Here is a 25,206-nt window from a genome sequence, read left to right on the forward strand (position 1 = left end):
ACTAAACTCAACCTGCCATTTCAATCTGATCATCAGTTTAACAGAAATGAAGTACACACTTCTCTCATTGAGTGTAAATGTAGCAGTAAGTCCACCTCATGGGATTTAGGTAAATCTAGTTTCCTCTATCTCAGTCTTCATTGTTTAGTCCAGCTATGCATTTACGCTAATTTTCATCAGCTGCTTTCCCTTGCAATGTACCTTGTTGATAGAGCAGGGCATTCTTGTAAATATTCTCCTCCAATATATCCTTCCTCTCCACATTTAATCACTGCTTCCATTAAATGACTGACTGTTGCTCACAGACACTCTACTTCAGGATAATCTTTAGTGGTTTATCAACTGTTTCAAAGGCACTTTTAATGTTGTCACATTCAGATTTAGCTTTATTTCTCCAGCTCTTTAACCTCCATCTGCTTAAGTAAGCAACTGAATGACCTAATTTTTTTTAATGACTTCTGGGATACTTTTTCAAATGACTACTGAATTCTTAGATGAAAGAGCATGTTCAATATTGCTCCATCTTCAATCCGTCAGAGAAAGACTGACATAAGTATCATAAACTAGTTAAATTCTTTATGTATAAAGCAAGTTTCAACTAATTGCAACAAAATAAGAAAAGGTTGTGCTAGGTGTAGGTTTATACCCTGTATATGTCGTATAAACAAGCTTACCTGGGTGAGCCTTCATTAAAGTTGCTGGGTAGAATTCATATCTAGTCAGAACATGTCCAAAACCCAATTGCAGTCTCTCAGTACTGGTGTACGAAGAAATACCGGGAAACAATTACCTCAGCTAATTCAAGGAGAAGGTAGGGAATAAAGCATATTTCCTACAGTGCATCCATGTCTGAATAGGAAGAAAAATGAACCACAAAAGCATTTCTAAAAGAAAATCTTTTGTTGATGTTGTTGAAGGAATCATAATACCAAATTATGAGGGAATATAGAATGTTTATGCACATTGCAGAAGTTCTTACTGCAAAGAAAACCTCACTGAAGCTGGCTTCTCGTGCCATTGAAGAACAGTACTTAAGATAATAGGAGTTTGATTTTAAGAGCTAAGATAACACAAAACACTACTGTGTGCCCAGAAATGAAGCCAAAGAAAAACAATTTTTTCCTTTTCTGGAGCTCAGAAAGCTGACAAGGGGCAATGCTGATAAAAGAGAGTACTTGACCTGACACCACTAACACAATCCCCTTGCTGAGGAAGACCACAGCAATGAAAACCTGTGGGACCCTGACATGTCATTCTCAGGTATTTGCTGTAGGTATACAAACTCCTCCTGAGAATTCCCATATCTGAAATAAAAATGTTGAAAGCAGGTATTTGTTCAAAATAATTTTTTATTTAGAATACAAATTGTGTCAGAATACAGAATATAACTTTACCAAATCCAGTAAAATTTATAAAATTCCATTAAACAATCAGCTTTGGTGAGACACTTATAAAATTTTAACATTAAGATGGCTTAACAGACAAAAATCATAGCATATAATACTGAATTTGGGGGTGTACTGAGACATAGAGAAAGCATGAATAAGCAGGAATTTAGGTGAATGAGCTTGTTCCTTATCTTATTATTAACACATTAACAATCAAAGCTTATTAGCAGATAAAAGGTAATATAGATAACATTCTGTTATTATAAGCACTTAAATACACAATTCCAATTTAGCCATAAATTGAGTAAGAAATGCCCTGTCAAAAGGGATAAACCCGTTCCTGAAGAATTATACTGCAAGGAAGTATATATCAGAACTAGTTGTGTATTACAAACATACTTGATTCGTGGAAGAAGAAAGAAAGCCAGATAAAGGGCAAACTTTATAAAAACTATGTTTTATATTTAGCAGTCTATGAATGCTCCTTGATGAGTTTTGCCCGGGAAGTCAAAGGTATTGCTGGGGTTTTGGTCTTTCCCATCAGTGTAGCTTAATTTTCTGTATACCCTATGGAAAAAAAAACCAAAACAATAATCCATTTAGATGACAAAGTAAATTACACAAAAATACTATGTTTGCTGAAATTCCAGTGAACAGAATGAAACTGAAACAAGTTGCCAAAGCAAAATAGCTGAACATCTTAACTGTGAACAGCAGCAGGACTCCTTGTCTGAAATCCTATGTGCTTTCAGAGAGAAAGCTTTTCATGCTGTCATTTTAAAGTCTCAGTAACGCTACTACATCAACCTAAGTTATATATACTTATTAAACTTCAACATGTAATCTTTGAATGTATTCACAAATAGCTAAAAATTAAAGACACAAGTGAGAACACAATTATTTCCTCGCATATTACTTAAGAAGTTGTATAATTTTTTTCTGTCACCTATTTTAAACTAATTTTGTTTACAAATGACAATTAAGTATAGCAGGGCAGCTGTAGGACAGCATTCACACAGAACTGAAGAAAAGTTCATTAGTTGTGAACATTTCTTTATCAGAAATATCTCTTTCATAATCATCTAGATAAAGGCAATCTAGTTCCAGACAGAAAGACAACATTCCTTTTCAGAACCATTCATCACAACATAGAGCATTTTGCCACATGGCTTTGGCATAAAACTTCTGAGGGATCTGAAGCCATTAAAGAAGAGCCTCAATGCTGGGAAACATATAAAGCTAAAAATATCACACCACAGGCCTAAGGAAACTTGCCAGCTGACAGTCCGTTTTGGCTACAAATCAGCAAACATGTATTTGTGTAATTAAGGAACAAAGAAATAGATTTTATTCCAGATGGTTTGGCAAGAAAACACTCTGTGGAATCCTGATTTCTCTACTTACATGCATTAAGGAAAGAAAAACCATTTCCTTTAGACCAATCATTAATCTTATAGGGATGGCTGTTTTGTATGGAGACGGGAAAAAGCAATGAGGAAAATCAGAAGGAAACCCAAGAACTGAGCAGAACTTTACTCAGCTAAGTGAACATACTCAAACCATGACAACATCACATATATATATATGTATACTCATCAGCTTGTCTCCAATCTTCCATTTTATAAAAAATAATCCAAATATAATCTTTATCAATAAGGTATGCATTTTTAATACAAGCCTCTAAGTTTTAATTTCATCTTTGCATGAACTGAAACTTTTTTCTTTAAATCACGAAGCCTCTTTTCTGGTTAAGTTCTCCATACAAGAAGTTTAAAAACGCTTTCAGATTCCTTTGAAGTTTTAATTCAAACATTGTGAGTAAATTTTGATATCAGTTGTATGATCTTCTCAAGCACGGTGAAAATATTTCTTGACTGAGCTTGAGAAGCCAGCATATTTTGTGGTTACAAATTAGATTTTGCGGCAAAAAAGTACGTAAAAAATGTTTTGGAAAATAAAACGAAAAACTGTTTAGAGAGCTTTTAATAGAGAGCTTTTAATGCTTTTTTAAAATCTTGTTGACTATTAAGTGTTTGCAATTAAAAATCCAAGAGATCTGAAGCTTGATAATTTTTTAAAAGTTACATATTTTGTAAGAAAAACAGATGTAGTAGGCCAATATTCCGTGAAGTGTCCTCCTTCCAGAGATCTAAACACACTGCCAGTAGCAATATCAGCAGGAGGAGAGCATCTCTGATATCTTCCAAGCAGAGTCACTGCTTGCACACAGAGTCAAAATGCAGGTAATGACACCCAACTGCACAGGGGCTAACTTTTGAAAGTCCTTTTAAATGGCAACATACTGCACTCTCCACAGTTTATGGATCTGAGAGGACTTGTTAGCTCAAACACACAGCCACAATCAAAACAATTCTCTAGTGTATCTAAAATAATAAATGCCTCCATAATGAACACAAAATAAGGACTACAGTAAGGACTAAGTTAGGCCAACTTGTGTTCGTTGGCCATCCACGCTGGAGTCTGGATAGTTTTGTCCACAGATATCTGCCCTTTAGTGTCCAAGTCTGCAGCTTAGCTTGGGCTCTCCCATATTGATTTTCATTCTAGAAGCATGCATGAAACCTCCATACCTTTCATATAGAAGCAGAGCAGCAAGAATTAATTTTGAAATCTCTTTTTTTCAAGAAGCTCTTACCTTTGGTGACACATCTGCACGTTTCTGGGAGAGCTGCAAATCATCATTGTCCTGGGCCAACCAGAGTGAGGATATGCAATCCCAGCTTCTGATGATGAAAAACAGTGGTATGAAAAGGGCAAGAACAATGCTGAGTAGCATGAACACTGCAGTATGTTGATAAAATATTAGTCTAATCAAACACTGGAAATACTTCATTGGCATACTTCAATGAGCAAATTTCCCTATGAAAATAGTCTCATGGAAAAGCTCCTGGCAAAACAATTTCAAATACATTTTTAAAGACTGAATATATTTAAGTACAAGTTAGGTTTCTGGAAAATGCTTATAATTTGTCATCAATTGAAAAATGTATAAGGAACTGTTGATATAAAAAAAATTTAATAGATAAAGTACGAGTTAATATGTAAGGAAAGCAAAATAAGACAAGATGGGATAAATTAAGCTCAAATAATCAAATTCTGTACAATTAATCACTAATGAAAATTCAACCAAGCAAGAACCATGCAAACAAGTATATTTCATCTGCCATTTTCTACTTGTGTGCCAGTTGACAATATTTCAAGTCACCTCCTGTATATTCCTTTATGTGTTAGTTTTTATCTTGATGACGAGGTTAATAAAAAAAGTATGGAAAACAAATATTGGTGATTTTATTTTGCATTACAAAAGTTAAGATTATGTTATATACATACAGTAGCCAAAATCAGTTTTTGAAACAGAAACCAAAACATTAGCATTTAAAATTTTACACTGATGTAGGTTTTCTGATTTTTCGTTTGTTTTGGTCTTTTTTTTAAATAATGAAATTCTACTGTCCTGATTCAGCAAAAGTCTTTATCCAGATTAATAACCTAATTGATCTAAGAAAGCATGATAGTAGCCATGTAACAACTCAATTCCAAGTTTTTTGTAAATCTGAAGAAACAAAACAAAAGCATTTAGTTATTCAAGCGTAGGATTAACGAACTACTCACTTCCTGCTGAACATACAGATACAGAAAGTAACAGTGAACTTTAAATAAAATACAAAACAGGAAGAGAGAAAACTAGTGGATAATAAGAAACACTTTGGTAGGAAAAGTCCTAGTTAACATAAACTTCTTAAAGAGCACGTGATTCAGAAAACTGTTTTGTCTACAGATTCCTTACTTAAGGAAAGAAGTGCATCCAATTATTACTAAGGAAGAAGAGCTGTCACCTAGACAGTTGTGTATTGAGCTCTGTAGATTTTCCATTTGAGGAAGTGCTTGTGATTGCTAAGGTAGTAAACTCAAAGCATCTTAAACTAACCTTGCGGGTAAGTACCAGGAATATCAAGAGAAGTTTTATCTGAAGAATCACGAAATCCAGAGTGCTGAAAATAAAGCATCGACAGATAACATTGATGAAAAAACCTCATATTATTTCACAGCTTGCCCCAGAAGAAATTACTGTGAACCTAGAAATAAAGGTCTGATTTAATATTTAAATCAACAAGTCTAATGATTCCAGTGAAACCCAGTAAAGCCTAATTTGTGTCTCATCTTGTCCATCTATAAAATTATTAAAATGTCATCATTTCAGAAGGACAACACCTCAATTAACAGGGTCATTATTTGAGATTATTTTAACCAGTGACATTGTCTATTAAAACGTAACAAAATCTTTCACTGAGCGTTTTATAATCATTTTCAAGGTTATTAAATATAGTGAGCTCCCTCACACATTGCAGGAGACCTGATACAACTTATATTTCAGCAAATAAATATCCCCAAAGCCATAAAATATCCCTACTGACCAAACAGCACCAGAAGTATGCTATCAGTAGTTCAAGCAGCTCTAATCCATTTTTAAGCCCTTCTCCAAATACCTATGAGTGCACAATCTTTTTTTTTGTTGTTGTTGTTACAAGGTCCTTAAGTACCTGACTCTGACAGCTGTGATCTTCAAAAAAGCCGGGGTTGTTGCCATTATATGTGCTCAAAAAATCCATGTCGACTGTCTGAAGATTAAGCTTTTTTCTGTGAGAAATCTCTTGACATTTTGTTGAAGAAAAATAATGTTCTGGTATATGTTTCAGTCGCTTTACTGGTGAACAAGGAAGATCATTTTGAAAATTTCCTAATCTTTTAACTCTGGGAATTGCAGATAAAGTGCGAACAGGTGAGTTAACAAGAGCATTTACAGTTTCAGACATCTTTATTCCTTCATATTTCCTTAAATTTGAAGCTCTCTGTAACCCAGGAAGTTTTGGAACAGGTTCACTACACAATTGCTCATAGATCCTGTCAAATTCTCTATCATACTGTGTTCTGGGCTTCACAAAAACACTTAGATTACTTTTCATTAATCCTCCTTTCTCTTCAAGGTTCTGTGAACTTGAAGGAGGTCTTCTCAATACCAAAGGCTTTTGGATTTCTTCTGAACACACTTTGTAGTAGAGTTTTTCAAATGCATCTTCATATTTCTGGGGCATCTTTGAAGGAGTCTGCTTCATAAATGATGAGGAAAATGAGTGTTTGTGCTGGAAAGAAATTTGTCCTTCAGAAATTATTTTTTCAGGATTTATGAGCAAAGTATTTGATGCTCTCGCAGAAGAATAGTTTGTGACGGGTGCAGAAGTGTTATTACTGCCATAGGAACTGCAAGCAGATGAACATGAGTCTGAGGTACCACAAGAAAAGTCAGTTTTCTGAGCCTTGCTCTCCTTTACAAGATGAAGCACTGTTGACTCTGAACTGGCAATAGGTGTTACAAAATTGTGTTCTGAGGAACATCTGTAAGCCAATTTTTCACTTTCTTTGTATTCTGAACTCTTCACTGAGGCAGTAGTCTGCAACTCATCTTCAGCTACAAATGTCTCTCCCATTCTAGCCATAACATTAGGAAAAACAGTCTGTATGGAGACTTTCTGGCCTTTTCCAGGTACCAGACAATGTTCTAAACTTGAGTCAGAGTAGTCCATTTTGAATTCATTTGTATCAGTATAAGGTACCAGAGCAGATGAATTATTAATGAGACAATTATCATAAGAAAATTCTCTGCTTTCATTTCCAAAGGTTGGATTCTGATTGTCTTCACTTCTACTGCTGCATATGCTGTATAGTCCTTTCTTTAGTTTAAAAGGTCTGAACCCTCTTATTTTGTCTACAGTGATATTGATCTTTGGTCTTCTAGAATGACATCTTTTGGACCTTAAGTGCCCAAGTAAGTATTTTAATACTTTTCTCTGAGAGTGCTTTGTCATGAGCCTTGTAAATGTCTCTAACATCACTGGATACAAGTCTGCAAGAGTTGTATTGCTCAAGGAGCACCCCCCGCATGCAGACCGGCATTCTTCGAAGACACTGTCACAGTAAGTCGTATTCAGTTCCGCAGAAGGTCGGTGCGTGGGTATGGTTTTTGTATTTGATGGAATGGGAATACCGGAATATTGTAACTGTAGAAACCTGGATGAAGAACATTCATTCGACAACTCTAGTTTCTTTCTGCAAACAGTAGCTTGATTGTCTACTGAAAAAGCAAAGCCAAATAAGTCAAGAAACAAAACCAGAAGAAGGAAAAGATTCCACATCTATTAGGGCACTTCCAGTAATGCATTGTATGACTTAGAAACAATGGCAGATGATACAGGTAGTCTTACTGCAATAGCATATTTCATTAAGCTTTACTCCCAGGCTAATTAACATGGATAATTAACTTACAAACCATTAGGAAAAAAACTAATACTTTTCCTAACCATATGCAATTCACAAACTATAGAGGATAGAAATTTAATGTGTTGGAAAGGAACCCAGAATTTAAAGTAGCATAATATAGAGATATAAAAAAATTTTAATTGTAGAGGAAGACTTCTCTTTGCCCTCTGTGATTTCTGACTAGGAGAAACAGCCTTATCCAATAGGTTTTGTTCCTCTGTTTCCATGTTACTTGATAGCTTTGTACTTGGCTAGTACCATTGCAGCTTTACTTGCCATAAACCATGATGAAAGTAATGCTTTTTGTAGTTGTTAGTTGAAATATTTACACCAAAACTCTACCTTAGGTTTGCCTCAAGTCTGGAAAGCTTTTGAAGCAAGTTTACTAGCAAAGTACCACTTTAAGTACCAGTTACCAGCAGACTCAAAGCCACTCTATTACATTCCTTGAATTTAAAATAAGGAGAACTAAAAAATCATGCTTTCATTTCAAAGAGCTAAATGCTGCTGAATATTGTAACTGTGCATTTTTTTTTCCTGGGGCTATTTAAGAAAAGCTGGATTTATGTATAAAAATTATTTATTTTCTGATTTTCATATATATTTTGCCCCAAGCAAAATCATGCCTAACTTCCCTTTCGAAATCCAACCTATTTGACTTTTCTGTTGGATAAATAACGCTTCTTTGTTTACAAGAAATTAAATATTTTTTCTAATAAATTTTAATAAAACCACATTTTGTAACTAATATATTTGGTCAACGGACAAAAAATTTAGTTTTACCAATCAGTTCTTGCACAGACGAAGTTACACGAAAACCTTTTGGCAAACATTGAGGTGTTACCTGAAAAACAAACAAAGGAAAAGACTCAATCTCATATTCTGAATTTTTTGCATGTTAAAGGTAACATCAAAACCTGCTTGTGACTCCATCTCATCTCTCCTTGCTATAGTAGGTCCTGTATATTTGTGGTCCTAAGGGGCTTAGCTAAGTTCAGGAAAAGTGGAAAATATCTAGTCTAAGACTTCAGTAAGAATTGTTAAGACTTACAAGTTTAATCTTGGAAAGCTATTTATAATTTTTTGCAACTTATATATTATGTATCATATATTAACCCCTTTCCCAAATATGAAAATTCATACATGGAGATATATATATATATATATATATAAAAACACACCCCAGATAATCTATACATCTATACATCTCTGGCAACTCCAGTAGAAAACAGAAGCTGTACCATGCAACATAACACTTCACCTCCAGTCCCCCTCACCCCTAAAACCCAAAAAAACTAAAACTTTTTTTCACTACAAAGTTCAAATTTGGACTTTTCAAAAAACTTACTGATCAAAAAATTAACTTGCATATCAGGGTTAAAAGAACAAAGTATAAAAGTAAAAAAAAAATAAATTTGTAAACTGTTTGTTCTGTTTCTTACAAATCATTACTGTCAGAAACCTGAGATATTATAATATTTACATAGATAGCAGGCAGGAGAGGAACGATGATGAAACTGTAGAGAAGTTGTGTTAGAATTCATTGTGCTACCCAGTTACAGAGTTCTTATTTTATTCCAATTAGCTGATAACTTGTAGCAGAATTGGAGAAATATGTCACCTCAATCCATCTGGGAATTTTTCTAGCATCATCTTGTACTATCACATCCACTGGAACTTTTACTTTCTCTTGAATTCTTTTGTCATCTACATTTGGAATCTTACAGGAAAACAAACAAAAAAATTAAACCACATAGAAATTATAGGCACTGACAAACCCAAACATATTACACAGATTTGTTGCAAAGTGCTATTTATCTAATAACTGATGGATGCCTTTGAATTTTTAGGATTTATAGCTTTTCGTAGATTTTAATGTAGCTGAGTAATCTCTCACACTTTAGCATAATAGTTAACACTTCCCAAACCCTATTCCCCCATTTCATATAGAGTTTTCTAAATTCTTTAGGCTTGTTTAGGCTCCTTTCAAGGCAGGACTATAGTAAACATATTCTGTTTAAGAACATACGCCCCCCAGACCTGAACAACAAGAGACCATCACAGTCAAAGCCACCTCCAAGCCTGGAACCTTGGAGAAGCTCCAAAGACAGTACATGCCGTGAGGAAGAGGAAGATGAGGAAGAAAGGGGGTCTTAGGACCTCTGAATCCAAAAAATCCAGTATAGTAAACTGCCCAGAGTCCTTTTTGATCTTTGAGCAGCAAAGGTATTTATTGACAGCGCTGGGAGCAAGCCAGCTATTGCTGGAAAAACTTGCTCAAAGGCTTCACACAGAATCAGAGTTTTTATACAATTTTCATATATGACTAAATGCATATTCAAGTGATTACAGCATCTATCTATACATAATAATAACAAGAGGAGTATAGGTGGAGCTCAGGTGGGGCTTGAGGCAGTGCTTCTCTTGGCCCTCAATTTTGGTGGGAGCTCCGTTCTTCCTCCCCGAGTCTGGGGGCTAGTCTCATCTTCCTTACCTTGACCTCTCTTCTTTTCCATTGTTCTTGACCTGCTCACTGAAGCTTGGAAAAAGCCTTGGCTCATGGCCTGTTTCTTCTATTCAAATGTCTACCTTATCCTACTGCATCGTAATTTATTACTTCTAGGCCTATTACATGTTCTTTTACCATTCCCTTAAGTTTTGGTCCAGTAAGTAAACTCCATAAAAGAGTATGGCATAATAAACACTTGAAGAAAAGTACCAAGATCAGTGTTTACAAAGCCACAGTACTGTCTACTCTCTTATATGGTTCTGAATCATGGGTCATCTACCGCCACCACCTGTGTCTCCTAGAACACTTCCATCAACGCTGTCTCTGCACAATCCTAAACATCCACTGGTCAGATTATGTGACCAATACATCTGTTCTGGAACAAGCAGCTGTCACTAGTATTGAGGTCATGTTGCTGAGAACACAGCTGCGCCGGGCAGGGCACATCTCAAGGATGAAGGACCACCGCCTCCCTAAGATCTTGCTTTATGGTGAACTTGCCACCGGCTGCTGCAAGAGAGGAGCCCCAAAGAGAAGATACAAGGACTCCCTGAAACATCATCTCAGCCTTGGCCATATTGATCAATATAACTGGTCTACTCTGGTCTCAAATTGGGAGGCCTGGAGACACACCATCTATAACACTGCTGCTTCCTTTGAGAACTCACGCAGGATCTCTCTCGAGGAGAAAAGACAACGCAGAAAGAATCGTGCCTTGCAGAATATATCACCTAAGGAGTCTTTCTGCTGTGCCTTTTGCCATCGGATATGTCTATCTGGTATTGGCCTCATAAGCCACCAGCGTGCTTGTAACAAACGTGGACAGAGCCTTCCTAAATCTTCCTTCGCGAAGCCCAGCCATGATGGTCCAGTAAGTAGAACAGAACAAGCACAGATCGTTTTGGATGTTAGTAGCTTGTTAGCAGCCCAAATTTCTTAGTTAACTCTTTTGGGCCTGGCCTCCTGTTTCACCTCTGACTCAGTTTCCAGGGAGGAGTGCCTGGGGGGTAGATCGGGGTGGTGGGGGAATAGTTCTTGGATCAGACCATTAATTGTGTAACCCCTGGCCACGTGGGCGTGCCTTTTGTACTCCTTGTGCCAGAAGGCCTTCATTAAAGACCTGCTCTCTTATCTCTACTAAATTAGCCTAGTGAGTTTTTTTGCTCCCGATTTTAAGGCAACATAACTTAGAATAGGAGAAATATGTTACCTCAATCCATCTGGGAATTTTTCTAGCATCATCTTGTACAATCACATCCACTGGAACTTTGACTTTCTCTTGAATTTTTCCATCATCTACATTCAGATTCTTAGAGGAAAATAAAAAAAAATAATTAAGACACATAGAAATTATAGGCACTGACAAACCCACATGTATTACACGGATTTGCTGCAAACTACTGTTATTCAGATGAGGATATCCAAGAAGCATAAACATATTTTTAATGTATACCTTTAATGTAAAAAAAAAGAAAAATCCCAAGAAGCAAAAGCATGCACAGACTCTGAAAATCCAAAGATAGAAACAGACAAACAAAACACCCATATAAAACAAAAAAAAGAGAGAAAAAAAATTAGAAAGCATTGGTAATGACAGCTACAAGTCTTTACACGTATTTTTAAGATCCTATAAGAATTCATATGCAAATTAAGGGCTACTCTGTAACTCACCTCTATGTAAAATCTAAGAGTATTAAATGAGAAATGGCAATTCATTAATGAAACTCTCACTTTCTGAAGCAGTGTGTGTTAGCTGTTGTCAGAGACATGACACTAGCACTATGCTAAACAAGTAAGGAAAATAAATTCCATTTTTAGTAATGGTATTTGAGCAAGCAGAACACAGGGTTAGAACGGCTGCACATGCAAAGCCTGTGCTACACTTTTCTTCATCAATATAAATACTGGGTAGTCTTGATACCCACGGTCTAGTTTGGGAAGCAACAGCAGAAGATTCCAGTCTGCTTTTGCTGTATCATCCATTATTTCAGATTTCCTTTTTGTTTTAAATCATGTTACCTACTTTTATTAGACTCTCAGGTAAATGATCATATTTTTTATAAGCTTCATCCGATTACTCTGTTTCTTTACCTGTAATAGCCTTTCTCAGGGTTGTCTGTTACAATAAAATGTATAGTTTTCTCTAGCATACTAATATTACCAAGACAATGATATTACTTCACACTGGTCTTTATGACATTATTTATCGAAGCTCTCATTTGCTATACTTACTAAAAATGTGTATTAAGGTGCAGACTACACAGAGTCTTCTGCTGACTCCATCAACTCATCAGGTACGTGTAAACTATTCAAATAATTAATAATTTCTATTGAACACAAAATTATTCCATTACATTAGACACCAGAAATTTTTACCTGGAGGTGAACGCCTTCAAATTTTCTTCTTACTGAAACCATTTCGACATCACTCGCTTCATCTACAGTTTGAAGATAAATATTAAATATAGTTGCACTCAAAACCAAAAGAGAAAGTTTTTAAACACATACAAGTTATGGACTACACTAGTTTCATTTTAGAAAATGATTTTCTACACTAAAGCTCTATTACATTTCCATTTCAAGTCCAATTGAAAAGCATGGTTTATGGGTTCATAAATGTCTTGAGGGGAACAAAGAAGAGTGAAGATAACTTTTTTATTTCCAGTTCTTCAAGATTTATGTTAATTGTTTCAGAGAGTAAAACATTTTCAAAGCTCTTTATTTTCTTGGTTTTCAAGATTCACTATTGATTAATGCATAATTCCCACTACATTTCTAAATATCCCAACAAAGATAGCAAGGACCTTCTACCACACTTCATTTTATTAGTTTCTTTTTGTCGAGACCACCTTAGAACTGACCAAATGAGAAATAAGACAGACCTGAGAATATGAAAAAGCAAGTCACAATATTTAAACTCAATTTTTAGGTAGTCTATGGGTATTTTTGTGAATGAAATGCAACAAAACATTTTTTTGCTAGATATAGCCAGACATTCCAATTCATCATTAGCTAAAGTCACTATCTTCCATGATCATAAAACACATGACTGCATTGTAAGCTCTGATTTCTGAATCTCCCTGGGTTCACAACAGAGAGGGAAAAAGGAGAGGAGAATAACCCTGAAAAGGAAAAGAGCGAGTGAAAAAAACCTTGCTTATGATACCTACCACATCACTGCCTCATCACACTATCCCCAAATTGCTAAAACCAGAGTGAAAATCTTTTCCAGCTCATCCCACCTTTCCTGTCAGTGCAATCATCACCTCTGTGCTATAGAGTTATGATAAAGATATGTACAAAAGAAATGCTGTCTTTGTGGGAGATAACACATCTTCTGGTGAAGATGTTGAGCAACCAGAGGGTTGGTTTTAACAGGGTACCTGACCCTAGAAGAATTACTAGAACCGAAACCCATACCTGTCAGATTATCAGTTTCTTCCCACATGACCAATGGAAGACAAATTTGTGGTCATTTTATTCACAGGAAATCAGTTACTAAGCATCAGTAGTGGAGGAAACAATAAGAATGTTAATGGTTTAATTGGGAGAAGTTTCAGCCTCCAATTTCTGTTGTAACAGCTCTTACTCTTCCTTGCCATTCAGTCTTCTTCCTCCAGTAGAACTGGGCACAAAACTGTCAGATTGCTTCCTAAATGTTCACCAAGACAACCAGACTAGACCACTACAAAAATGGGAGGTTCTTGAGATAAAGGGAACAGCTGCTGTGCCAATGGTCAACTCCATCACCATCAACAAATTATTAGAAAACAAGCTTGTATTCAGGTGAATTGATCAGTATGCAAGTAGAATATTCTTCTAAGTATGAATCCTCACAAAAGGGTAATTTTACTATGTCCTCAATGTACTGTCAATCATACTTCAAATCACTGGAACATCATTTATTAGCAGAGGGCCATGGCACAGCCCAGAACGGAAAAAAACCCCAAAATATCTTCTCCAGGAAATCTGGAAGCGTTTTTAAAAGGCCAGAGGGAAAATATGGGAACACCTTTGCACCTCAAATGCAGAACAGAGAGGAAAAGTGAAAACTCCTACCCTTCTCTCTCGAAAATTTCACCTATAACACAGAAAGCTGTTTCTCTAGAGATGCACTCAAACACTATCATTACCTAAAATTGTAACTTATTTACCCCTTTCTCCAAATAAATTCATTTTTCTGTGATAATATCCTAACAGATACAAGATATTGTTCAGAAATAGAAATCACTATATTCTGCTATGTTACTTCCCGTGAAAGCAAAGAAGGTAGCCTTAATTTTCCCTGTTAAGGACAGAATAATACTTGCAGGTACATGTGAGAGTTATTTCACTATATTTTTACTTGTTGTTGATCGGCTTTGAATACTCTCAGAACAAAAATATTGGATAATACCCAGAAAAAAAGTCTGCCTTCACTGAGAAGTGTGAAGCATTCTGTATGAATACTAAAAATGGAAAAAAACCTGCCAAACCCTAAAATTTTAGCTAGAACAGCTAAAGATATGTTTTTTTCCTTAAGTTAACATGCCCTATTGCTAATCTTTTAGATATTAAAAAACCCACAACCACCAAACAAAAAACACCAAAAAAACCACCAGAAATCAAAAAAATGCCCAAACACCAGGGGGAATTCCATTTTTATGTGAGGAATCCAATCCTATATCTCTAGAGAATCTAATTTCTACATCTTACTGTGTTTGGAGACAGCTGGGACTCACCGAGGTTTCTAAAAATCCTCGCCAGTCTCTTCCTAGAACATTCACAAGAGAAGGAGGAGGAGTGGATAATAATATTATTGCACACTGCTATGAAGATACCAGAGTCTGAACCACATCACTCATTTATCCCATGAGTGCAAAAGACAAAGTTCACTTAGAGAAGCTAAGATAACAGATGCCTCTGGAATTTCTTTCCTGAATTTCATGGAGCAGGTTGAGAAAACACAAAGTCATGTTCTCTAAATTTGCAGAAATTATTTTATCATTCAAATAGATATTTGAAATTATCCTCTCAAATGATAGGAGGAAACATTTCAGATTGCTATTTTCTATTTACCCTCAATATAGAAGTAACTGTCTGCCTTGGAGACAGCTATATATTTATATGAAGTACTTAATTGAATACCATAGTATTTAAACACCAGCAACTGCTCTTTCAGCCATTAACTGGTGGTTACCAACTGGCCATAGTTTAATTTATGAAAAATAGTAAGTTTTTATATGCACAAGAATCAAAAGATGCTGAGTAATACAAGTTTTAAATATTTAAAAAAGAGTCAAAGTCTGTTGCCCCTAGTTAATACAAACAATTATTTGGGAATACAAGGACAAAACCTCCCAAAACTTCGCAGACAGGCCACAAGACTGATGCTGAAACCATAACAAACACTAATGAAGAATTTTTGCAACTGAATGCAAACTTGCGTTTATCCCATCACTACTATTTAATTTATAATTGCAATTATTAATAAAACTTCCACTGCCACCTGCGCTGAGGTTCCTGTTTCACTGTTCCTTTATTAAGGAAAGGCAGTTGAACATATTCCACATTGGCTTTCCAGCATATCAGGGATTCAAAATTGAAATTTCAGAGGAATGTGTATATTGATTTCACAGTACTACCAGTACTTCAGGCTCTTGCTATTCCTATTCATTACTTGCTGAAAGGGTACAGAACATGTATTAAAATTATTTTTACTATATTAGAAAATGATGAAAAAGTTATTTGCAATATTCTTCAAAAAGTTAAGAAAAAGATAGCTAAATAGTAAATTAAAAAACCCACCTATATCAGATGTATCCATTTGAGTGTTCTCAGGAGATTCCTTAAAAGCACAATGAAAGGAATTTTAATACCTGGTAGTGTAAGCTATATTAACTAACCTCTAGAATTTTCTGCTTTCACTGCTTGCTCAATTGTTTTTTGGGGGTGGTGGTGGTGAAACAAATGCAGTCATATTCCACAAACTTCGTCGAAATGACACAATCTTTATCCACAAATCTGCACACAAATTTACCTTGACTCCTATCTCAGTAGTCAGTGGGGAAAACTGTTTTCTTCCCAGCTTTTCTTTATTAAGACAAACAGTGCCAGAAGTAGCTATTATCCAACAAGCACAAAAAACAGTTGAGAGATGAATTCTAATCACCAAATTAGCATATACTGGGGATTTCCTCTGTGCTCCAATGGATAAGGAAAGTTTCTTAACTGCTTACTTTAAACAATGCTTAATTGTTTACTTCAAACAATCTATAGATAATATTTCAAATAGTTTTCTTGCTCTATTTTGTAGAAGTCTTGATAGTGGCATAAAATAAAATGCATAAATACTTACCATCTACATCTGACATCGTGTTCCTCAGAATTTCTTTTTAAAAAAGTCTAAATCTATTCTGTCCAGTGCAATCATAAAATTAATTTATAGTGGGTTGAAATGGCATCAATAAAATGAGAAAATTTTAACTACTATCTATAGAGAACAAATAATTACGAGTGCCCAGTGAGATGGCCCATATCACTCTTCAAATGCTGAATATTTTCTCCTTAAAAAATAAGGACTCAAAAGAAGCTATTCTAGACTACAAAGATTTTACAAATAATAATTAAAAAAGGTTGACCCACATAATGCATAACTAAAAAGACACTTGATGGTTAAAAGCCTATATCCAACTGTTCTCTCTCTCTTTAAATAAATGGAAGAGTAGAATTCAGCCAAAATCCATGGTTGGTATCATTGTACAGGACCACCTGCTCGTGATTCATTTCTTAGCTTTTGACTACATAGATACGTTTTCCCAAAGAGGCTGCCATGGAATCGTAGAATGGTTTGGGTGGGAAGGGACCTTAAAGATCACCTAGTTCCAACCCCTCTGAGATGGTCAGAGAAACCTTCCAACAGAATAGGTTGCTCAAAGCCTCATCCAACCTGGCCTGGGAGCACTCCGTAAAAGCAGATGTAACGTGGTGCCCATACCTGATGTACCGATGAATGTCCACCTTCAAAATCACTGATCCGTTGCTTGGATGTTTCTTAGCACGAATGTGAGGAAAAAAAATAATTCTATTACAATTCGATAGGTATTCAATGTGGTACCTGAACTCATTAATTCTTCATTTGTATATACTCTATTTTTAAAAATATTTAACACAAATATTCAACAGAGAACATGCACAGGGCTCAAACAAAGAATAGGCAAGTGCCAGAACATGTTTTTGGCCAAATATGGGAGACTAATTCTGATCAGATGTACATATACCATACTGCTTTCTTCTTAAACTCTGAAGCACCACAGAAAATAAAATTTACCCCTTTATCAGGTGGTATCACTTGAACAAAAGGAAGACAACTGCAAACTTTTTGTGCATTTTCCTTGGCATATGTTGAAAAGGAAAAGACTACTCCTGAAGCCTGAGGATAGAGCCCCAAACCTTTATTGCACCTTTTGGTGCAATAAGTTTTTGGTAACAGGGCCTTCTAAAACTGTTGTATCTGTCTTCCTGCACAGATAGACCCATTCACAATCTTTGTGGGTTGTTTCCCCCTACCCCCCTACTTATTTCATAAGTAGGAAAAATAAGAACTGTAAGACCTGTCTAATTTGGCCAAGATCTCCCCTTTTTACATTTAAATCTACATTTTGTTCTTCTTTAGTTATCAAAAGTCAACCACATATAAATAAAACTCAAAGCATTAGACCCACAGAGAAGAAGATATCTTCAAATAAATGTGATGTCCACATAAGGTTATTTCACAATTAGCTGCTGAGCTAGATATTGATGCCACTAAAATTACTCAGACTGAAAACTGTTTTGGTGTTGCCAAAAAAAGGTTTATTTGTAACCACTGCTTTGACAGTTAAAAAAACTTATCTGTAACAAGCTAGAACTTCTCAAGTTTGTATACAGAAATTTAACCTTTATCCAAAAAGAAGATCTGTATATCCAAACACAGGACTCTGAAGGTACTAAAGTGAGACTTCTCATGATTGGATGCATGTGGTAAACTTGGATTTAAATAACAGAAATAATACACCTGCTTTAGCAGGTACGTTTATCCTACTCAAGACTGTCATTAAACAAGTTTCAGCTTCATGCAGACTTTGTTATCCTTGTTTTTTCTCTGCATTTCTGCTTCCAGATATAGATGTCAAATATCAAAAGCCATTTACTTTTTTCAGTCACATGGTGAGAAAACTTATGCCTAACTCAGGCACAGAAGTATTATTTAGTCCTACAAACACTTTGTGTTATTTAATAGGTGCCAAGAAAACATGTAAAGATTTCCTGTTTTCTAAAGGCTTAAAGTATATGGAAAGGAATCTAAAGATGTTATCCATTGCTTCTGGCATTTTAAAGCAGGAACAACTACAACTAATGTATTTCTAGGAGTCCAATCCATTCTTAAGAGCAACTCCATCTTCAAGAAATGGATTTTGGGACTTCCTTATGTTTAAATTTGAAAAGCTTTTATAATATTTAACTTCTCATTTTTTTTAAAAATTCTTTTATTTTTCCCTCCATTTATATTCTATCATCAGTGGCTCTAGTAATTTGTTGCTTTTTCTGACTCACTCCAGACAGACAGGTTACTATGAAACACAAACCAAAGTACTCCACCACATGCTTTATTGCTGTTGAACAAGGCAGAAAACCTCTTTTTTCTGTTTTACATGCTAGGCACCTGCGCACATCTTCTAGCACAGAGTATGCTATTTTTACAACAGAGTGATATTCTCAGTTGGCACAACCAGCTTTCAAAATTGTCTCTTCCTGTACTTGATTATTCACTAATACATCCAGTACTTGAACTTCTTTGCATGAAATTACACAAAGTTTACTTTTAGTCCAGAGTTTTCAGACCATCTTTCCCAGGGGTCAACCGTACTCGGTATCATCTGAGACTTAAATTAAGGGTATCCTCTTCTCTACTATTTACTTAAAGAAAGGTAAACTAATAACTTGCACAGGATGAATCCTGGAAAAAAATTCCTAATGTTTCCCTTCAGTTTGGACACAGACCACTGATAACTATTCTAAGTACAGTTTTCCAACCAGTAGGAAACTGGGCTATAAAACTACTCTCTCATATAAAATTCATGAAGCATATTACACAACTAGAAAGCTCTGGCTTCAGGTTGTAACCTTCCCTGGAAACGTCTGTTCACTATTTTGCAGAAAACTACAGTAATGCTTCCTTTAGAATATATTAGCAATGCATTATTTTAGAAGCTGAATAGTGCATTTTCCAAACATATCTGGATTGGGAACACAGGAAATTAGAAGAATACAGTATTGTCCAAGTGAAATCATTTACTGAGCAAGATGTTTGAAACACCAGAGTGTTGTGTTTCAAAAAAGTTTTTCAAGGAAAGAAAGCCTTTGAAGTGGCTAATATATGACAAATATTGCTGCTCTTGGAGGTTGAAATTTAACATACCTGGTCCTCCCTTCTTGAGAACTGCCATATAAAAAAACACCCCAAAAACCAACCACCACTCAAAGGATTGTCATCTTAACCAGTGAAACTTTGTGGGGGTACTGGACATTCGATCCAAATAGTAAAACTCGATTCCAGCAAAACTCAGAATTGTGAGTTGGAAAAAATAGCACAAGTTGTATTCCAAGAGGAGGGGTTCATTGATAAGTATTTGGGTCTTAAAAAGATGGCTTAATAGCCCAGAACTTTATGTATCTTAATTGAAAGCACCTATCAGGCCCACCTGAGTATAAAACATGAAGAGGTAAAATTTATACATTAGCTTTAATAATCCATAGAAGTATGGGAGTTTTTTTCTTGGTTTTTGGTTGGGGGTTGTTGGTACATGAGTTTTTTGGGTTTTTTTAAGGCTAGCAGCAACAACAATCAGCCAGTTCAAGTATTTACTCATGTACTTTCGCGTTTCCAATTAAAAATGCCATTGCAAGATATAGTTTTCTTAAGCTGAACAAAATCTATGAGATTCTATCTTTTATGGCATATGTAAATATAAATGTATCAATACAAATCAGTGCAAGGTTTTTTTCTTAAAAGCTGTTAACACAATAGTTATTCATCCAACTGCAATATTTAGATATTTCATCCCTTAGATAACTTAAACACAATATTAAAGACATTGCTCAAATTATATAAAAAATTGGACATATATATATTATCATTTTTTCTGCTTCTCTACCTCATCTGTAATGCAACACAATAAATTTGAAATTAATTAGATCAAGCCTTCAAAGCATTAAAGAACTCCAAGTAAATTCCTCATTTAAGAACTTCTAAGGCATTCCTTCTGTCAAAACAAAAAGATTAGCGAAATATTTCCTGTAAAAGGCTTCAAATACCATATCTTTGAAAAACCTAACTTTCTTTTTGAGCTTTACTGCAGACTATAGACATTTTTTTTTTTTTTGTACTATTCAGCCCCATCAGCCGAATGGGGCGATTAGAGGCAAAAGTCTGGACCATCTGAATCTTTTTGTACCAGACCCTTTTTTCCCCAGTTCTACATTTAAATTTCTTAGGCTGATTCAAAGGCTATACCTGACCACTGTACAGAGAGAGTAGCTAGGCCGCGTTTTGTGCTCAGGTGTTCAGTATAAAAGTTTCTCAGATGAATGTCATAAAATAAGCAACACTGAAAAAAACCATGTCAAAACCTTATAAAAATAAAGCCCAACATACCTTCACTGTATTACACATGAAAATTTCCCCCCATCACTCATCCCAGGGATACATATATTTTATTGGAATATACAGCTCCTTTTCAGAACAGAGAAAACGTTCACATGCCACACCAACCCCCCCTGCCAAGAGTATCATAATTACACTTTGTTGTGTAGTTTGTCTTCCATCACTATACTCGATCTCTAGTAAAGTAACTATACTCTGCCTTTTCCTGCAGGCAGCCTGATTCATTCAGTACACAGAATAATCTGCTACATTTTTGACAGCTCATCGTGCAAATTCACGTTTTTTGGTATGCCTATTTATTTAGTTATTTTCAAAAAGCTAGCAACATTCGAATTTATCCACTTGTACAAAAGTCAGGGCTGGAGTTTTTAGATTCGATGAACATCTGACAAAACTGACAAGCACAACAAAAAGTTCTTTGACTAACTGATAATCAACTTTGATTAACTATCATATCAAATTGATATTTTAATCAACTTGTTATGATAGCAACATCAATTATAATGCATTTACTCATCTTGAACATTTTAAATTACATTTCTGAACCCTTACAAACATAAGTATTGTTGATTTATTGGGTGGTTTCACCCCACAAAAAACAGTGAGTATCCTGAAGAGTTTAGCATAAACCCAGAATGTCTTCTATCAAGTCAAGATTCTTTGGATAAGATGATTTATAGCACCTTTTCTTTAACCCTTACCTGCATTCCTTCGACTTCTTCTATTATGCTGCAATTAGAAATAGGAAAAAAAGTCAGAATAATCTTAGAATAGCAGAGTTAGTTTAATCATTGCCTTTATTTACTTTGGTATATTCCACAACTAGACACTTCTTAAATAACCATTAAATTTCCCTCAGATTTCCCATGGCCTTGCCGGAAAAGCCACAAGTACAGAGTAAAAGTTGCCTGATCATTCACTTTTTTCCACACTGTTGCTGTTAAAATCAATACAAGAACATAACACTGGCCCACATAAGAGGCTAACACAGAGAATTTCTCTTGCAGTCCTTAATGGATTTAGACAGTACAGCAATGCTTAGCAGTTTACGCACAAGGTATTGCCAGGGGTGGAAAGGAGGGGGAATCATATATACAGTCCCTTTCTTGTCTCCATTAAATCCACTCTTTTTCCCTAAGACTGAATTTCATTCCTCACCCCCTCACCCTGTGGGGTTCAGAACTAGCTCCTGTGTAAACTACCAAGGCACACTACAGAGGTAGTGACTTTAGCCTGACACAGCGAGTGGTGAGACTGCAAAGATACTTCAATTACTTTAGCATTATTTTACAGGGAAAAACCAAAGAAGAACGTAAAGTTGAAACCAGGAAGCCCTGAGGAATTGAAGAGCTGATTACCTGAACTGAGATAAATTGATTCAATGTATTACCTTCAATGACAACCTTCTGATGAGATCCAAATGTATGTGTTCCCAACAGATAGCAATTTAAAAAAAAAAAAAAAAATTTCCTGGTTTACTAGCTGTGCTAACCACCGATAAATGGTCGTCTGTTTTAGTCTATATCATCTGAAAATCTTAACCAAACTATCCTAAATCCCTGTTATAAAGCACATGTTGACCTCATTAATTAATACCTCTTAAAAATATTATATGGCACAGCAAGATTAGAATGTAATACTAAATATATATATATAAAAATATATATCTTTATATATAAAGAAATATTGCTGCATTTTGACTGCATAGTAGGTCTGTATTATTAGATACCTTAAGTATTTCCTTTCTCCATTTTTTAATGTTCTTGGTTGACACATTTCCCCATTTTTTTGGTCCTAGGAATAGCAAGAAATATCAATATTAACACCATCCATACCAAACATCACTGTAATAGACATAAATATTTAAGAAGAACATATGACAGAGTTACAAAACATTATCAAATCTGTATAGCCTCCAACACAATTGCAGAAATAAAAACTTAAGAGGAAAACAAACCAAGAGAATATGGTAATTTCAAGTTAATTGTGAGGTCAGGCAAGGAAAAAAATAATCAAACGCAGAGAGTCTGAAAACCCTGAGCTAAAATTCAAAGAGCATTACAGAAATTCTTCTACTTTTTAGACTGAGGTTCATATTAATTCCATATTGAATAGAGGTTACTAAACCAAAAGCATAATCAAGCTTTTACCAATCCAAAACTGTTTATTACAGTACTGTATGAATGTTTTCTCCCTCTCCTGGTGCAAGCTTCCCAGTCTGTAAAAGCCCTTGGTGCACTGTTAGTGCTTCCTGTGCATGTCCAGTAAGTCCTACTCTACAAGAATTAATAAGGCAATTTACATATCATAACCCTCATGTCAGTGATAATAAAAACCAGCAGAACATTTCATTTCCCAGTAAAGCCACCAAGATCTTAAGTCACAAGTCCCACTAAACCCTTGAGCAATATGTTTTTGAACAACAGTTTTTTTCACAACAAGCTTTCCATAAGCATTATCTCTCTGTAATGGATCAACCATTACAATGAGATGGCCCAACATGGTATAGATTTATGCTGGCCTCATGGGAGCACTCAATGAAAAGTTAATGATACTAACTTCCTAGTCCACCCTAACCTTTGGCAGAACAGAAATTCAGAATACTAAGTGGAGATAAAACTACAGAATCCATTCATGCATATCAACTCCTGCTAATATTTCCATTCCTCCCGTTGTCTTCTCCATTTTGATTATTCTTACAAGCCATCCAAACATAAACCATTTTTATCCTGAACTTTCCTAATAACTCTCTTCTTTTCTAAAATGGAGCAAGCAATGGACTGAAATGGCACACAAAAGTAAACTCTTTACACATGTACCAAAATTTACATATGAAATGTCTTACCTAAGTGAACAAAACTGAATATCTGTTGCCCTTAAAGGTTCTATAGTTGCCAACAGTTGCATTCTTTAGCAAGTCTGAATACATAGCTTATAAATATTGAAGCTTTTAGAAGTTCTTACCATCAGGTGTATCATAAGTGAGAGTTTCCATGGAAACAAGGTAATCATCTTCAAAAGGATGATTATACTAAATAAAAAGGAACATTAAATATTAGAATAAATTATTAAAGCGACGGTTTTAACATGCATTATAACAACTGTTTTTAGGACAATTTTGTTTTATCCAAAACAAGAAATTATCAGTGTGCTGGTTTATTGGCCAAAGTCAGAAGCTGGCAATATGGAAATATATAATTCCTAGGGGAAACAGGTATATTTCAAGCATGTATGCGGGCCATTCAATTCCAAGGCATAGCCAGGAATGACAAAAAAGGGCATCAGAGATTTCTCAAAAGTGGTTAAGTTCCTCTCTTACAGTTTCCTCCAAACTTGATCTGTAGTAGCTGAAAGCAGCCCCACAGAGCTACAGCTCACGACATGTAAAAATATCCAATCTGACATGCGACGAGGAAAACGTCCTAGAGCCAGACCTGGCCACGTGCCAGCACAGGACGTTTCCCTGCACAGGGAAGCTTACACCCCTGGAAAAACACACGCATCTCTGGGTGGGGGCGCGCCATTCCCACACCTTTAACACAAAATAGCTCTGAACTGAGGAGGATTCCTGGAGGGAGTCTCCCACTTCCCGCAGCTTCATTGAAAATATGTCATCTCGCGCCACCGATTTGGGGCGAAGGGCACTGTCAAGTCAGCTCGCACTTATGATTTAAGTCGCTCATCCAAGCCTGGTAGTCCCAGGTTTGAGTTTTATGGATGCATTGCGGGAGCGGACCCTTAGCCAGCCCCCTCCTGCCAAGGCACAGCGCAGATTTCACAGCTGCTTTTGGCCCCCGCCAAGGCACCAGGGCCGCCCCCGCCTCCCCGCCCGCCTCGGCACGGCGCCCGGAGCCCGCGGCCTCCCGGGCCCAACGGCTCACCCGCTCCAGGATGCGATTCACGGAGGCCATGAAGCGGGCGCTGCTCTGCCGCAGCTGCTCCTGCAGCTTCGCATCCACATGAAAATCCATGGCGGGGCCGCTCCCCTCGCGAGCGGAACAGGGACCGACCCCAGCCCCGCCGCCACCGCAGGACGCCCGCGCCGCGTCAATTCAAACTGCGCACCGCCCCCCCGCTCGCCGCCTCTCATTGGCTCCTGCTCGCACGGGTGGGCGGCCTTCTTCATTCTGATTGGCTGCCAGAGCTGCCGAGTGCCCGCCCACCGCTCCCCCTCCTCCCGGCGGTGGGCGCAGGGCTCGCCTCGGGTTGGGCGCTGAGGTGCTGTTCTACCTGGCAACGGCGGCTGGAGCGAGCTCCCATTGGCTGCGGGGCAGCGACGGCCGGGAGCC

At 36.4% G+C, this 25,206-nt stretch overlaps 1 protein-coding gene across 4 annotated transcripts; it reads right to left on the reverse strand.

Moving 5' to 3' along the window:
• Positions 1-1,331: 1,331 nt before the first annotated feature.
• HJURP (Holliday junction recognition protein) lies at positions 1,332-24,963 on the reverse strand. Of its 4 annotated transcripts, none has more exons than XM_032680874.1 (14): positions 24,799-24,963; positions 23,882-23,948; positions 22,647-22,711; positions 21,619-21,646; positions 17,210-17,265; positions 16,021-16,060; positions 12,610-12,671; positions 11,444-11,542; positions 9,346-9,444; positions 8,508-8,568; positions 5,951-7,536; positions 5,338-5,401; positions 4,045-4,132; positions 1,332-1,955 (listed from the first exon to the last, which is right to left on the reverse strand). In XM_032680874.1, exons 1-14 carry the CDS (start codon positions 24,886-24,888, stop codon positions 1,853-1,855), a joined length of 2,508 nt encoding a protein of 835 aa, XP_032536765.1. In that variant the 5' UTR covers positions 24,889-24,963; the 3' UTR covers positions 1,332-1,852. The 4 variants fall into 4 exon arrangements, with proteins under 4 accessions (XP_032536765.1, XP_032536764.1, XP_032536767.1 ...); XM_032680873.1 differs by having other exon boundaries at positions 5,951-7,539; XM_032680876.1 differs by lacking the exon at positions 9,346-9,444.
• Between the last annotated feature and the right edge of the window lie 243 nt (positions 24,964-25,206).

This window comes from Chiroxiphia lanceolata, chromosome 2, assembly GCF_009829145.1.
Source record: "Chiroxiphia lanceolata isolate bChiLan1 chromosome 2, bChiLan1.pri, whole genome shotgun sequence".
Classification (NCBI taxonomy): Eukaryota; Metazoa; Chordata; class Aves; order Passeriformes; family Pipridae; genus Chiroxiphia; species Chiroxiphia lanceolata.

Coding starts and splice junctions, on each gene's coding strand:
- HJURP (XM_032680873.1), bottom strand. CDS start 24,888: ATGGATTTTCATGTGGATGCGAAGCTGCAGGAGCAGCTGCGGCAGAGC. Junction 23,949..24,798: donor TGAATCGCATCCTGGAGCGG/GTGAGCCGTTGG, acceptor CTTTTTATTTAG/TATAATCATCCTTTTGAAGA. Junction 8,569..9,345: donor AAATTCCCAGATGGATTGAG/GTGACATATTTC, acceptor TTTGTTTTTCAG/GTAACACCTCAATGTTTGCC.